The sequence below is a fragment of the Rattus norvegicus genome, chromosome 14 (genome assembly GCF_021556685.1).
Source record: "Rattus norvegicus strain SHRSP/BbbUtx chromosome 14, alternate assembly SHRSP_T2T, whole genome shotgun sequence".
Taxonomy (NCBI): Eukaryota; Metazoa; Chordata; class Mammalia; order Rodentia; family Muridae; genus Rattus; species Rattus norvegicus.
Genome location: NC_141547.1, coordinates 90,902,243 through 90,919,104, shown reverse-complemented (window position 1 = coordinate 90,919,104; position 16,862 = coordinate 90,902,243). Strand labels below are relative to the sequence as shown.

Here is a 16,862-nt window from a genome sequence, read left to right as displayed (position 1 = left end):
GCCCAGAAGGATATTTCTTAACATGGCAAGCTCTGAATGTGGAGACATGGCCGTTGTCTCTTTACACAAAGCAACAAAACAGTCCGCCATTACCTTAATCCTCTGCTGTTTGAGAGAGTCACATTTAATTTGATGTGACTAGGAAATGAAAGGCTACACGGCAATGAAGCAGGAAACATTGTTAGGGCACACAAAGGAAATAACATTAATTGGACTATACATGTATCTTTAAAGCCCAGTCAGCTAAGCTGAAAAGGGAAATGAAAGAAGGAAACGCTATAGACAGCTAGAACATAATGACTAACAGCTTAACAACGTACCCTGGATACAACCACCACCATGTGCGTCCTTATATTCTTAGTAGAAACGGTGTGAATTTGTAGTCTTTAAACTAAAAACAATAAATGTGAAAACATTCTACTTCCTTAGTAACTGAGTTTAAAAAAAAATCACATTCAAAAATCCAATGCAAATAAAGTATAATTTATACTTACTTATAGAAATTATCTATTAAAATAATTCACAGATCAAGGAGAGAAGGCAAAAGAAAATCAGAAGATATATCAATTGAGTAATAATAAAAGTACCACAGATTACAATTACAGCAGAATTTCAGAGACAAATGTTAATGTTGAATACATGTTTAAAAAAAAAAGAAAGAAAGAAAGCTTAAAGTCAGTGATCTAAGTGTCTTCTTGAAGGCATTCAAGCCAATTAGCGAGGGAGGGCAGGTCTGAGGAAAGGAACCAGAAGAGCGTACACTCCCAAACATAATCATATAGTATAATCCAGAGGGAATGACCCTTCTCCAAAATACTTGGCAGCAGAAACATCTTGGCTTTTTGTGACCAAGGAATATCTGTGTAAACATGAAATACGCTTGTTTCATACATATATTTTATACGTGCCTGAAGTAATTTTTTACACACTTGCCTAGGTTTTAACACTGATCTATCACTTTCAATCCCAAAATCAAATTTGGGATTTTCTACTTGAGACTCTATATTGTTGCTCAAAAGAGTTCACATATTTTAGATTTTCTTATTAGTAGTATCACTGGGTATTGTTGGGAGATGCCCCCTGGATCTCCCTTCCCCTCATTAATGAGCTAGGGCTACAAATTCAGCAAAGTTCTTATACACATTATTGTAATGAAAGGGATAATAGGTGTGAGTGGATAGAAGAGAGGAGTCAGGTACATACAGTACTTGAACCTAATGACAAAATGTATAATTCACCCAAAGCTTTACTGACCAGAGACGCTCTCCAGGCCCAATTTCCATGCATTGTTGGCCATACAGACCCATCACTTATGTGGCCAGCCTTAGTCCCTAGCATGGCCCCCGGCCCAGCATGAGTCACATTCTAACATAGGCTCTGTGGTCTGGCCTAGGGCGCCCAGTTAAGCACGTATATCAGGCAGGCCATTCTAATGACTCAGAGGCCACTGTTCTCCAGTGGGCACCACAGTACAACAACATGCATCTTTTTAACTTACTAAAAAGCTATGTTATCTGATCCCTTCGCCACAGTCAGGCTGACATAGAGCTTTCTCCGTGTCTTACCATCTATCTGAAATGCTCTTGTTGTAGATAATCACCCTCTGCATTAAAATCCCTAAGACGTCCTGCTGCTGTGCGTTATAGAGTCACATTTTAGTTTTAGCAACAGCAGATTTGCACAGACTTTTCCCCTGCACATGCATTCTTTTCTAGAACTAGGAGAACTGAACTCTAGTTCTAGTGGACCCTAGAAACTTAGTCTTGCCTACATTATTGAAGGAAAAGCTCACTAGTAGCAGTAATTTCTCACTGTCCTTTGTCTCTCTTTTGGTTTTGATGTATTTTTTTCTCTCTGGGTTTTGTTTTGTTTTTTTTGTTTTGTTTTGTTTTGTTTTTAACAGTCGTCTGTGACGTGTTTGATTTATATATTCTTGACTCTGTAGTCTGGTATCTTCTCAGCAGTAGGAGGGAATTCCTGGTGATTTTTACTTTAAACACTTGTCTTGACCTGTCCCCTCTCTTCTCCTCTCACAGGAGAATGGTTTTTCATGTTGTACATGTTGTACTTTAGGGAGGAGTATTCCTATAGGACCAAAAGCTCCAAGAGAGCCTGTGTCTCAGGAAGGAAGGACAAGAGGATGATGCAGTCACTTCATAATTTTATTTCCTCTTCCTGGTGCCTGCTCACTCACTTGCTCTCACAATTTTCTCATTTGGTATTTTGAATCAATAGTTTGGGAGTGGTTTGGGGACTGTTCAAAATATATGAAACCTCTGTCCTCTGGAGACAGACTTTAGAACTGGCTGTGTGTACCGGGTCCCAAATGCCTCTCTTCCTTGTGACTTTGGGTCACTTGCTTCCTTCTTTTGTGTTTCTATGCTATTATCTATAAAGTGAGGCTAGTGTATCGGTCATAAAAATGGGTAGTAGCAAATGCAGTAGACCACTTAAGACTGTTTGACTCATGTAGAACTCTAGAAAGGTAATTATCTTGATCTTGGTATTGTGATGTGTTATTGCCCTGTTCGTTTCCCTCCCCCAAGACTGGGGCTGTGGGAGCTCTTGGGTGCTGGTACTGACTCTAGTCTTTCCTCTTCAGTATGGAATGCTCCTGTACCAAAACTATCGCATCCCGCAGCAGAGAAAGGGTTTGGCTCCTCCTTTCAACGCGCCTATGGTAAGTGGAGTCAGGGCCCTCACCGGTCAAGGCTATGGGAACCACAGTGCAGCATGCCTTGCCTGTTCTTATCTTTAGCTTTTGTTTTGGAACCCATGGATGCTGAAGTCATTTCCTAGTGAAGACACTGACAGTATAACCACTCCTGCTTCCAGAAAGCAGAAATGCACTATATTATCAAAATATGATCTTAAAGACTCTCTGGTACTTATTCCCAGAAGAGAGAGTGAGCTGTATCATAGAAGAGCCTTGTGTCTACTTCCCTAAACTAATGCCCCCAAGCATGGTCTTTGGAGATGATCAACCTTCCTTCTTTCCTTTCCTTCTTTTTAAACAAAGCCCAAAGACATTTTGAGTGTGGTTCTGTTTAAATAACTGAGCTTTCAGCCCAAAACAGGGAACTCTGCGGGTTTTATGATAGGAAGGTGGCCTCTGATATGTCGCCCTGGCTGATTCCCTGCGTCTTAGAATCTGTGGCCTTTGCTTTGCAGCGCAGTGTTTCTGAGAATTCTCTTGTGGCCATGGATTTTTCTGGACAAATTGGAAGAGTGATTGATAACCCGGCTGAAGCCCAGAGTGCTGCCCTGGAAGAGGGCCATGCCTGGCGGGTGAGGCACTAACCCTAGTCTGGTTGAAACTGGTTACACACATACACCCAAGTTTTGCCAGGAGAATAGCTCTGCTGGTGTTAGTGGAAGGGAGTATGGGAGTAAGTGCAGGAAGCAGCTGGCCCCAAAGGTCCGCCATGCTGTCAGCCTTCCTCACCAGTCTATCCTGAGCTGTTCCTGCTGATAAATTACTAGTGGCTGTTCGTTGAGGGCACGGGGCCAGACGTTCGCATGAGGACTCCACGGGGAACAGTTCTCTCTCTAAGCTCAAGTGCTGAATGTGCAGATGGAAAGATTATCTCCCATCTCAGGTTTCCCTGAAATTTAAAGACCATGTGCAGAACACCTGCCCCGAGCTTTGCTTAGAAGACATTCCAGTCCTTCATCCATACTATGGGAAAAGGGCAAAAGTCTTCAGTACAGGGACTCAGGAGAGCAGTGTTCTGAGAGTCGTCAGAGCTTAAAGTGCTAGCCTGTGCTGGTCTGCTGAGTTTCTAGGATTTGTATCCTAAGTAGTCGAAATAAGAAACATGTTACCACAACCTCAGTTGGTTAGAAATCACCAAAATGTATTTGATTTACCATTTTGGCCAGTAACCTCTCTATTCTCCATAGTCAGGTAGTGTCATGGAGGCTAAGGGTTAGGGGACACTGCTCAGCCACCATGTTTTGGATACTGGGTAACTTAGTCTCTCATCTTTGCTGATGTAAGCATTTCTTTTGCAGAAGCGAAGCACAAGGATGAATATCCTAAGCAGCCAAAGTCCCCTTCATCCTTCGACCCTGAATTCGGGTAAGCACGTCTGTAAACACAAAGACCCCACTCTCTGAGCCTCTCCAAGCTGTCCGCAGTGCATGGGCCAAGCGACCTGAGCTGCCACACTGCTAGAGCTGAGCTCCGAGTTTGTCAATGTTGCTTTTTGGGCTCTTGAGGGTCTCTGTAGAGGAACCGTGTCTTACCCTCCATTCTCCATCTCTCCTGCAGTGATTCACAGGACTCAGCATTGGTTCCATGGACGTATCTCTCGCGAGGAATCTCACAGGATCATCAAGCAACAAGGTCTCGTGGACGGGTAAGGAATTAATTAAATCTGTGACCTGTTGAGGTCTCACTGTGCTGAACACATGCTCTGCCTCACACAAGGACTCGGAATTCCCTGCAGAAACCAGCCCAGAGGCCAAGCACGATGGCCATGCCAAGTTAAGGGCAGAGGTGATATCCTGTCCTACAGATACAAACATATGTGCCCTCTACCTCTTCACTCAAGTTTAATAAAAAGGAACAAGGCTGGTTAGTTGTACTTTTTAAGGCAATAAACAAAAAGAAAAAAGAAATCAACACCTTTTTATTTATATATTATAAATTCCCTTTTATGAGGAGCAACCTCAGACTGCTGTAGTTTAGAACCACGAGAGACTTGCATCTCATAGTTGGGACTGCTCAAGTAGACTGCCTCACGACTAGGCCACTCTGGACAACAGAGGATGTGGGTGATGGCAGCCATTGGCCAGTGACTCGGCGACTGTATGTTTGTGTATAGCAGGTTGATCTACATTCACATCAGAGCTATCACAAGGTAATCAGAGTCAGCAAGAGAATTTGAACCTCAGGGTGCAAGCTGTGTCACAGCACTGTTGTCCCAGTGGCCTCTCCCAGCCTTGCCTTCGTCTTGTCCCAGGACCCTATCTACAGACAAAAATAGTAGGGAGGTAAATGACTGAGACATGGACCACCATCTTGTCTCTGAGCAGAAAGGAGCACTCTAGGCTTCCAGACTTCAGTGAGTGAGTAACCACGTCCTTTTCGTGGCATCTTGTTATCTTGCCTGCATTGGCACGAGTCGCATTACAACAGCATCCATGGTGATGTCCCCTCCACGCCCCCCCAAAAAGTGGTTTACAAAACAATGGGCTTCATTACAGAGTTTTCATACATACCTGTCATTGCACTTTTCCCATATTACCTTCTTTGTCCTTTGTCTTCCACTAGTCCCTCTCCTCTCTATCAAATAGGACTGTTCCCTCCTACGTTCACGGATTTCATGCGATCCCTATAGTTACAGATAAAGATGAATAGTTAAGGATGGGTTTCGACTATGAGGAAAACATGGACATATCTTAGGTCCAGGATAACATTCTCCCTATAAGCCTGGCTAAACCGAACCAGGGACTAGCATGCTGGTGTGGATCTCCCAGTCCTATTAACTGCCTTCTGTTCAGGTATCACACTTTACAAGCTGGCGACACCACTGTTGGTGGTAGTTTAGTCTAAAGTCTGCAGGTATAGGAAAGCATGAGTTTAGGCTTCTTTTTGCTGTTCTATTTTAAATTTTATTTTGTAATGGTTTAGAAATTGTAGGAAAGTCTCAGGCAAATGCAGTTAACTTTCATGTATAACTTTACCAGGACCAGTGGTTAACGAGACAGCACGTTCACTCCACCATTGTTTATTTACTTTAATCATTTAAAAGTAAATTATAGCTCAATGTCCTCTTATTCCTAGTGATTTCTGGGTGGAAGCTTTGCGTGGTTTTACATAACCACAGTGGCATTATAAAAGCCAAGAAGCTAACGCTGATACCGTTGCTACTTACTCATTTAAATTTTTGGAGTACCCCTCATTGTATGCTTCACAACAGAAGGAAAAATCCACAACCTTGGGTACTGCGTCTAACATCCCCATAGGCATTGTCCCCATAGGCATTGTCGTCCTGTTGGGAGCAGACACCAGACCTGACAAGTGGTGTCTGGATTTGCTCCAGGCAGTGTCCCATGGCTAGAGTTGGCTTATATGTCTGGGGCAGGAGTACACAGCAAATGGTGCAGTAGCCTCCTCAGTATATAGAGGCTGGAGACATCTGAGGACCGTTTGTCCTAGTCCCATGGTGGCGATCTGACACTGGAAGAAGATGCTCTCAATCTGACTCCTGTACCATCAAGCTAATATTTTCCCTTTTGTAAAGAGTAAATATCAAGACTATGGTACTGTTGCAGTGGGAATAAAACTTTCTTCTCAGGCTTCTGTCCCAAGGTGAACACTTTGTAGTCTCCCAGCCCTCCCTTGTGTGCTAGGCATCTTCTCAAGAGAAAAGCTTCTCTTTGTTGGATAATTTTGGCATGTCCCTGTCAATCTTTGAACACTTTCTGACCCTCTAACACAGAACATTTCAGTTCCACCTTTATACTTTCTCTGTCTTGCCAGAATCAGCCATATTCTTAGGGCCCCTGGTTCCTTCAATGTTGAATGACATTCTAGACTTCTGGATGATGTTCTGTAGCCACTAAAAGTCACTCAGATGCCAACACTCATGTGCCACAACACTAAAGTGTCCTGGTTTGCAAGCGCATTTTTCTCAGTCAGTTCTGGCTGGTATGCACATGCATACATGCATATTCATACATGGACAATTCATTTTGGATTTTAAAAGGAATCAATAATTAATTGCTGGTTTCCCACTCCCCAGGCTGTTCCTCCTCCGTGACAGTCAGAGCAATCCAAAGGCTTTCGTGCTGACGCTGTGTCACCAGCAGAAGATTAGAAACTTCCAGATCTTACCCGTGAGTACCGCGCCTTGGTCTGCCCGAGCCTCTCAGTCCGCCCGCCCTCCGAGTCCCCACTCTAGCTCTAATGCACTTACCAATGTAAACACAGCTTACGGACAGGACCGACAGCCTCAGGCTGAGGGAAGTTCAAGAGTCTCCAAGAGGAGATGTTGCTGAGAGGCCCCTGTTGCCCTGAGATCTCAGCGCCTGCGAACCTCAGCAGGAGAGTCTAGATCTACTGGGGTCTTGAGCAGTTTGACATTGGCTCTTTTCAACACAAGAATGAATGGTCTAACCTGAGCCAATGTGTCTTATGGCTGCTCAGAATTATAAAGGAACTTGCTGATGGGTCAGTGGCTCCCAAGGGGAGCATGAGTTTTCTGTCCACTTGGTCATTGGATTACCAAACAGTTGTGCCCTTGGTCCACTGTGCCATTACAGAACACCTTCTCCATCCCCATTGCTTTCCTCTAAAACATGGAAATTAGGAGGGTGTCCAATGTAGTCTAAGTCTCCTGCAGTACCACAGGTTGTGCCCCAGGGTCACGCCCTCTAACATGGCAAGTGTTTTCTGTGTCCGCAGTGCGAGGATGATGGGCAAACCTTCTTCACTCTGGATGATGGGAACACCAAGTTCTCGGATCTGATTCAGCTGGTCGACTTCTACCAGCTCAACAAAGGCGTCCTGCCCTGCAAGCTGAAGCACCACTGCATCCGCGTGGCCTTATGACCTCCTTGCCCACTCAGGCTGGAGGCAGCAACACTGGAACGGAGAAGAGAGGCCTGCATGAGGGTGAGAACACACACCCACTCCCACCCAAGGACTCAGAATAACATGGCTTTCTGATCGGTACCAACCGACCAACATCAATTAGTTATTGGACTTTACAAAGATTTGCCGCTGCGGATCAAACAGGACCACCTCCCTCTGCGTCAGCCATTTAAATTGGGGGAGGGAAGAGATCCAGTGCAAGTGTGGGAAGAAACTGGAATGATGATTTTGATTAGGCCACGTAGGGTGAAAACCGCAGAGAAAAGATTGGAAATGAACTCTTGCCCTGGAATAACCTTGACAATTCAAACCGCGATGTTTACTTTTTGTATTGATCACTTTTTTGCACTCCTTCTTCGTTGTCAATGTTGTACTCAGCCTATGGTAGGAGAGGATGTGGCTTTGCAACCCAGATGAGACAAAGATTTTTTGAATTGGCAGGCTTCGGCCTACAAATGGGTCCCCCAAGTTTTCTTAGATGGCATCCTGCGCTCTGCAGGTTATGACAGTGTGGATTTGGCTCCTACATTATAGACACCCCAGTCCTTCCCATTATACTTGAAAAGCTTTTTTTTTTTTTTAAAGAAATAATAAAATAAAAAGTGTCAACCGCAGTTGACACCAAGCATGTTTTGTGGACGCAGTCAAGCTGCCACAGTCTGGTCATCGTTGTTGTTGTGCTGACGTCTGGTCATTTATTATTAGTGTGTCTCGTTCTCCAGTGCCGGAGACCTCATTACTTTGGAAAACTCGCTGTTCCCCAGCGCAGCACAGCCGCATGAGCTCAGCTTCAGACTGATGTCCGCCAGCCTTCTTGGAACACATTGGTATTCATTGTGGATGCCACACAATCCATCCGGGGTGCCTCGTGCCTCCCATTTTCACAGCCGCCCACTGTTGTAGAATGATCGCTGCCTTTACCCTCTGCAGTAGCCTCCGCCATTTCAGTTCTCCCACAGGGGTGGGGTGGGGGTGGGGTTAAAGGATCGAAAGAGAAAAATGCCAACTTGTTGGCCTTGTGCTCTTGTCACTCTGAGCATGTTTGGTGATTAAAGAGAAGGAAACACTGCAGAGGCACAGGCATAGGCTGGCTTTGAGTCTTCGCTTGATGACCTCTGCACCCTACTGAAAACCCCCTAAGCCAGCCGGAGCAGGGTATGAAGAGGTCCTGCCTCTGCTGGCTTAGGGTGAGAAGTACCTCACAGTGGTTGTGAACATTGGATAGTTTTTAGGAGGATGATGTTTGCCTCCTTTGAGAAAGGAGTCAGAAGGTGGCCGGAGTGATCATTGGTCCCCTGAGCTCCATGGAGGACCCTCTGTTGTCCCCTTGATGATTCATCAGGCATGAGAGTAGCAGACAGGACTCCCTTGAGGAACACAGACAGCTGTGGTGATCACATTTATTTCCCTTTCTTGACACCACACAGGAAGTCTGCTACACACCTGAGCTAGCCACTAGATTGCCTGTCCCGACTGCGCGAAGTGCTCCCCAGGGAGCCACTTCTGATTGCGCTGCGGTTGACGGCCCGGTGGAAGATTAATGACAGCGCTTTGTAACGCAGGCCAGCGGCACGCTGGTCCACGGTGTAGGAACACTGTAGTTCACAGACCACGCAACCGTGTTTCCACAAGATGTTATTACAACAAATGAAGAATTTTTTTCCTTTTTTTCATTTTAATCTTTTTTGACTTTTTTTTAGTAAAACATTTTCTTACGCATAAACGCTCAATTGCATTTCTCTTTCTTTCGCAGCTAGTTAATCATTCAGTTGACAATGAGAGAATTCTCAAGTTCATACTTGGCAGCAGGCTCCCACTGATCTTCCCCTTGAGACAAATAGTGGACATTTCAGTTTTACCATATTCATTTCTTTCCGCTGACTTCGAGGTCAGACCTTTACAAACAGATAACAAACAGCCCTAGGATTTCTTTCTCCAGTTTACACAGACCAGTCCCCACAGTGCATAACCCTTTACTCTTCTGCCTCTACAGTAGACAGCTAAGATGTGTATCTCATATTTATAAGTACGCATTCTATTTAAGCGGAAGTATAGGCTTGACTCTGGTTCACAATTTTGTACGTAGCTGGTTTGACGTAGTATTTTGTACTTCCCTTGCTGAAGTGAATTGTTGAAGGCTGCAAGCCACCCGCCTTGAGTGCAGCAGACTTCAGTGACCCCGAGCTCGCTCACCAGCCTTTGCACAGGTAGCTGGGAATTCCACCAGAAACAGCTGGTCCCTAGGTTAGCGGGCACCCAGCCGCCCCTAACCGGAGACTGAAGGACAATTGACTTTTATTTTTGTATTTAATTGACATGAATGTAAGGGGACAGCTCAGGGTTGTTTGGAGCCTGTTTGACTTTGCAATCTCTGCCTGTGATTTTCTTTTCTTAAGAACAACTCCGTGTAACCACCTGGACTAAGTTGAGAAGGAAAATGCCAAATGCTTTGGGTTTTTAGCGTTTTAATACGTAGGCTCTGTTATATTATTAGGTGTTAAGAGTTTCCAAACGTGTTTTCTTTTTTCTTTTTTTGTTTGCTTAAACTTTGAAGAAATATGTGCCTCAGCTTAGATGTTTTGTCTTCTCCTTTCTGCACTTAAATACCTGACAGCCTGTCCGATCACTGTGCCTCCGAGGGCGCTACTAGCTCATCGTAGATTTGTGATATCATAGTGTAAACTGCAGTGACCGGAAAATGACCTGACATGTAAACGTTTTCAGGGAATGCAGAGGGTGTTAATTGATAGACAAAACCTTTATCCCGCGTGCTTTGCTTCACTCTGTGCTATATAGCTCTTTGGCTCGTGAACCTAATTGTAAACTTTCAGGTATTTTTGTACAAATAAGGGACTGATGTTCTGTTTCTTGTTATTAGAAATAAACATTAATAAAGTGTTCTTCATTTCCTGTCATTTGTTATGCTTGCGCCTATATCCAAAAACTGGGCTTGGGGAGGATAAGCTCAGTGGGTACGAGTGCCTGCTGTGAGCACAAGAGAATCAGATCCTTCCAGTACCTGTGAAAATTAGACAAGACGTGGGGCCAGCTTAGCTATGCCAAGACAACCTTGACCAGCCTCTACCTGTCCCTTATCCCCACAAGAAAGAATCACAGGCCTGGGCTGGAGAACTAGGGCTAGCTGGTAAAATGTTTGCCACACAAAATAAAGATATACGCTGCAACCGGGTAGTAATGACATACCCTTTTAATCCCAGCACTCAGGAGGCAGAGGCAGGCAGAGCTCGGACTTTGAGGCTGGTCTGATTGAGCTCCAGGACAACCAGGCCTACACAAAGAAACCCTATCTTGGAGAAAGAAAAAAAAAAAAAAGAATATGAATTCCATCCCTAGAACCCACAGAAAAACCAATAGTGGCACACACTTGTAATCCCAGTGCTAACAACACAAAACCAGACCTCTGGGACTCCCTGGCACCTAACCTAATAAGTTCCCAATCAAATCGAAGAACCTGTCTCAAAAAAGTGGGTGGCACCTGGGGAATGGCACCCAAGGTTAACCTCTGGCCTCCGTAGCAACAGGAGCACCCTGTTCACGGGCACGCATATACCCAGGACTATGTATAGGCATACACAAGGAATCACAGACCTTAAATGGTTTCAGAGAGTCCACCAAGTTTAACAAGCGCCTCCAAAATCAGACATTCCCATTTGTCAAGGCATTGAAACATCCAAGGACCTGGGTTTTCTTCTCAAATTGGCAATTAAGTGGCCTTAAAAAGACAGCTCAGCAATTAAGGGCACCAGCTGCTCTTCCAGTTTGGTCCTGGCATTGACAAGACAGCTCACAACTACCTATTATAGTTCCAGGGAATGAGATGACCTTTTCCGGTCTCCTTGGGTACCAGGCGTGCACACAGTACACATACATGGGGGCAAAACATTGATACATACAAACAAGAGTATAATATTATTGAAAGGAATTGGCAAATTAAGAAAATGGACGGACTCTGGCCAATGCTATTGTAAGCCCTCAATGGAGGGCTCTCTGTCTTCATGCCTCCTCTACAACCTACCCCAGCCACCCAGAGAAAATGGATATTGTCAACTGTGGTGTTTTGGAAGGCTTGTTCGTGTAGTTTTAGAGCACAAGTCCATAGGACTATGGAGCTGATTCGGTGGATAAAGTGCTTGATGTGTCAGCATGAGAAACCAGAGTGTGTGTCTCCAGAACCTAAACAAAAGTCAGGCAAGTGTGGCAGCTCTGTAGTCCCCACATGTGTAAGGCAATGACTTGTCTGTATGACAAGCAGGCTAGCCAAACTGGCCAGAATTGGTGAGCCCTGAGTTCTGTGAGATACACCATTTCAGCAAACTTAAGTAGAAGGTGATCAAGGAAGGCAACCAATGTCCATTTTGGACCTTGACATGCACACCACACACAACGTGATCCGTCTTTGCTATAAGCTCCCCACACCTTCATCCTGTCATGACACAGCACTACTTCACAGATCTGATACTGAGAGCCAAGGTGTGTATGGCACTACCAGACCAGTTTCAAATGTACTTTGGTCACTCCAAATCGAAAAGAAGCCAAACAGAGCACACATGGATGGGAAGAAAAAAAAAATGCTCAGAGCATAATATGAACCTTGATATCACTGCTTCATAAGTACTTAAAATAATCTCTGTGCCAATCAGTGCACATACCTATAATCCTATGATACCAACACTTGGGAGGCAGGGGCAAGAGGACAGTTCTGTCAAGGTTAGCCTTAGTAGTAGAGGCCAGAAGCCAGCTTGCACTATATGACACTGTTTCAAAAGATATTTTTTCAGTGAAAAACATTAAAGTAGAAAAAATCAGTCACACAACTTTATACCTTGGCCTAAGACCTCACTCTTTTTTTTTTTCTTTTTTTTCTTTTTTTTCGGAGCTGGGGACCGAACCCAGGGCCTTGCACTCGCTAGGCAAGCGCTCTACCGCTGAGCTAAATCCCCAACCCCGCAAGACCTCACTCTTAAAGATTGGGAACAAACAGTGGAAAGTGCATCATAGAAAGTATCAGACTTTGTCTCGGTGCATTTTTCTATTATGTTGATAAAGCACCATAACCAAAACCAACTTGGGGAGTAAAGGGTTTATTTCATTTCATTTTACAGTTGTCCGTTATGAAGGGAAACCAGGGCAGGAACTCAAGGCAGGAACTCAATCAAAAACCATGGAGGAAAGCTCAGTTGTTTTACTTTCTTACATATGCCAGAACTACTTGCCCATGAATGGCACTGCCCACATCAATCAAGAAAATACCCCATAGACTTGCCCACGGTATGATAGAGCCATTTTTTCAGCTTGAAGTTCCCTCAGATGACTTTGTGTCAAGTTCACAAAAAAAAAAAAAAAAATTAGCCAACATAATTGATTTCTCACCTTGACACACAACACTATTGAGCCATAAACTTTCCTTTCTTGTTTGTCCCTGAGAACCCATATTGCTATTAATATCACAACAAATAAAATAAAGCAGAACTTTATAAATCCTTTAAAAGTCCAAGATCTATTAAAAAAAAAAAAAAGTCTCTTTGAAAGTACAAATGCTCCTGGGGTTAGAGAGATGGCTCAGTGGTTAAGGGCATTGACTGCTCTTCTAGAGGACCAAGGTACAAATCCCAGGGCCAACATGGCAACTCAGAACTGTCTGTAACTCTTAAGATCTGGCACTCTCACATAGACATACATGGAGGCAAAACACCAATGCACATGAAGTAAAGGTAAATAAATTTAAAAAAAAAAAACTTTTAAAAGTCCAAACTCTCAATTGTGGGCTCCTGTAAAAATGAAAACTATGTTACATACTTTTATTCTAAGAGGAAAGGACCAGGACATAGTTGTGATCAAAGCAAAACCAAAATTCAACAATGTAAATTAAATCCTTGTAGCTCAAAGTCTTGAATCTGGGATGCACCTTCACAATGACCTCTCCTGGCCTCTCACAGTGCTAAGCCTCAACTGTTCTCCATGACCCTTCATGTCTTCAAAACCAGGAGCGCCTAGGGGACTCTTACGCATTATCAAGTTCAGCAGCAGTACGAGGTGCAGCCTTGGTACTTTCTAGACCACAGCTTTTGTGCACTAGCCCTGAGGAAATAATTTCAGAGAATTTCACTTCATCGATACTAGTCTCCCCTTAATGCTGGTCTCCTCTTAACCATAGCTGATTTCTCAGCTCCAGCTGACCATCAGCAATTGTCCCAATAAAGTAGCAGTTCTCAACCTGTGAGGCATGAACGAAACAACACTTTTACAAGGGTCACGTATCAGATGTCCTGCATATTATGAAGTAGGAACAAAAATAATTTTATTGGGGGTCGCCACAACATGAGGAAGTGTGTTAAAGGGTTAGGAAGGTTGAGAACCACTGCAGTAAATAAAGCAAAGGTCTCACTTCAGTGGTCCTTATCCCGCCTTGCTCATGGATGACTCTTCAGCTCTAACTGACCACACACTACAGAGGATTACTTTAAGTCTACCACATGAACTGCCCTGCTAGAGTCTTTGAGAGACTCTCAAACCTCCTTCTGAAGCTTCACAAGCCAGGCCTTCACTGTCTGAACTCTTTAGAGCATTGTCTTCTAAGCTCCCACAATAGCTGATTAAGCTCTGAGAACTCAGTGGGCTCTTCCAGGCCAAAGTTCTGAGCACTTCCACGATCAGCACCTCCCTCTGACCCTGCAACCTCGGGGTGGGGGTAAGAGGGGTGGGGGGACATGGTCAGATCCGTCACGGCAATAGTCCACGGTCCCAGTATCAATTGGTGCGATAAGGCTCAAAGCATGACCAAAAGCAACTTGAGAAGGAAAGGGCTTCTTCGGTTTACAATCCATCGTGAAGGGAACCAGGGCGAGAACTGAAGCAGAGACAGTGAGGAAAACACTGATTACTGACTCGCTTGCTCCTCCTGCCTTGTTTGTTTTGTTAATTTACTTTTGGTTTTCAGAGATGGAACTCTGTAGACCAGGCTAACCTCAAACTCACAGAGATCCGCCTCTCAACCTCCCTTTGCCTCCCAAGTTCTGGGATTAAAGGTATGCACCACCACCGCCGCCCAGCTTGTTTGCTTTCTTAAACAGCTCAGGACCACCTGGCCTGGGATGACATCACCCATGGTACAATCCTGAGATTTTGCAGGAGAAAAACCAATTCCACTATGTTGAGCCACATTTAAAGCAAGCTTTATTAAATATTAAATACTGACCATGAGATGGGCTTTGGTCAGGACCACTCCCTGGAATTTTCCAGCTGAATGGCCCCATATGAAAGCAATGGCTTATAAAGACAAACCTAGTGCTCGCTTCGGCAGCACATATACTAAAATAAAGACAAACCTATAGGTCACAGTAATTTCCCAACAGGCTTTGCTTGCTTTTTCCTATTTTTTTTTCCAGAACTACAACTCCCAATATTTCAGGAAGGTACCTGGTCCTTGGGCAAGTAGAGCTTACAGGCATTACAGATAGGCCCTCCCACATCAATCAAGAAAAAGCCGCACAGACTTGTGTATAAGCCAATCTAATGGAGGCGTGTTCTTAGATGACTTTAGCTGGTAACCATAACAAACAGACAACAAACCAACCAACCAACCAAGACAGGTTTCATGTGTCATCCCATCATCCACCACAGCAGTGACCCTGCTGCTGTCAGGGGTCCTGGAGAGCCAGTAGCAGGAACATCAAAGTGACCAAAGAGAGCCAGGCCACCAATCTCAGCCCCAGAGGTCATTCTCGGGATAAATGGCATATTTTGAAAAGCCATGAAAGACCATGCACAGAATGGCAGCTAATACCTTTTTCTGATAGATTGTTTGTTTTCTGGAACACAGGGTACACCTTCCAACTGTAGGTTTGATTCCTTGAACTAATTTAATTCATGGATTACATCTGGCTGTTTTATTATTGTTATTGTTGTTTTGTTTTGATTTGTTTTGTTTTTAATTTTTAAATAATACTAGGGATTAAACCCAGCACCTCATGCATGCTAGGCAGGCACTCTACCACTGAACTATTTTCCCAAGCCCTTCGTTTGGTCTTAAAGAGCTCAACTATTTGTATGTTGTATCACTTCCCTGATGCCCCTGGCCCCTTCTCTTCCCAAATCCTTTAGCGCCTGATCTACTCTTTGCTACCTGCTCAACTACTCCTCGACGTCCGTACACGAAATAAATCAGCAAGCCCTGTGACGAAGAGCTGTGCGGATAGCTCAAGGCGATTAGAACTGATCGTCTCAATAAATTCCCCCTTCCCACACGTGCACTCACACCTTCCAGATGGCTCCTGCTGAAATGCTTTCCAGTAAATTTTACAACCAGAAAAACATTTTCACTTGGTTTTTCCATCGAATATTAATCAGATGTCATTTCGGAGGTTTGTTATTTGAAATGAAAGCTATGGCCAATTCTCTTAGTACTAAAATCTCTGTTGGAATTAGAGCCAGCCCCCTGCCTCCACCAGTCTCAGTAGATAGATTTAACTAAGCCTGAACTGAAACAGTTGCATTGTTGTTGATGTGTACTCTCTAGTTAGGTTCATAGACATTACATAGAGAGACAATATAGTATAGCATTATCACACAACCTTTATATTATACTAGGTACTATAGGTGTTCTATTGACAATAGAAGGTTTACAAGAGGACATATTTCGGTTACATACAGATATGATGCCACTTGGCACAGGGGACCTGAGACTATACATACTCGGGTATACGCAGATTTGTTTTGTCTATGGGACATACTGTAACCAATCCCCCACAGATAAACAGAGACTGTACTGTGTGCATTCTCACGTACGCGTTGATGTCTGGGAGGGGTGCAGCACGGGATGCTGAAGGAAGAAAGTGCCAAGGTAAGCTCTGGGTCAGAGGGGAGATTCATCCGGAAGGTGAGTAATAAAGGCTGTGAAGACGAAGCCATGGTGGTGGTGCATGCCTTTGATCCCAGCACTTGGGAAGTCGATGAGTGGATCGCTGAGTTCGAGGTCAGCCTGATCCTCCAGGACAGCCAGAGCTGCACAAAGAAACCTCATGGGCGTGGGGGCAAAAAGAAGAATTCTGAAGATATGTGACCCTCTCTTCTCCCTGGGGCTGTTGGTCATCAGCCTCCCAGGACAAAGGGAGCAGAAGCAAGGCGCAGGGTAAAAGCCATGGAAGGATGATTGACTTCTGGAATCAGCTTCAGCAAGACAGCTTGACTTTATTGGAGTGAACAAGGACAGAAATTCTAAGATGGATATACGTTATTGGCT

General features: G+C 44.3%; 1 protein-coding gene across 15 annotated transcripts in view; it reads left to right on the top strand.

Annotated features, from left to right (window-relative positions):
• Positions 1-10,512, top strand: part of Grb10 (growth factor receptor bound protein 10) — a 107,706-nt gene extending 97,194 nt beyond the window's left edge. For 13 of the 15 annotated variants that reach the window (XM_087584128.1, XM_087584126.1, XM_087584117.1 and 10 more), the window contains 6 exons: positions 2,603-2,680; positions 3,172-3,288; positions 4,015-4,081; positions 4,274-4,361; positions 6,753-6,846; positions 7,415-10,503. In XM_087584128.1, coding sequence (XP_087440254.1) covers positions 2,603-2,680; positions 3,172-3,288; positions 4,015-4,081; positions 4,274-4,361; positions 6,753-6,846; positions 7,415-7,561 — 591 coding nt within the window. In that variant the 3' untranslated portion in view covers positions 7,562-10,503. 15 annotated transcript variants of the gene reach the window in all.
• The last annotated feature ends 6,350 nt before the right edge of the window (positions 10,513-16,862 follow it).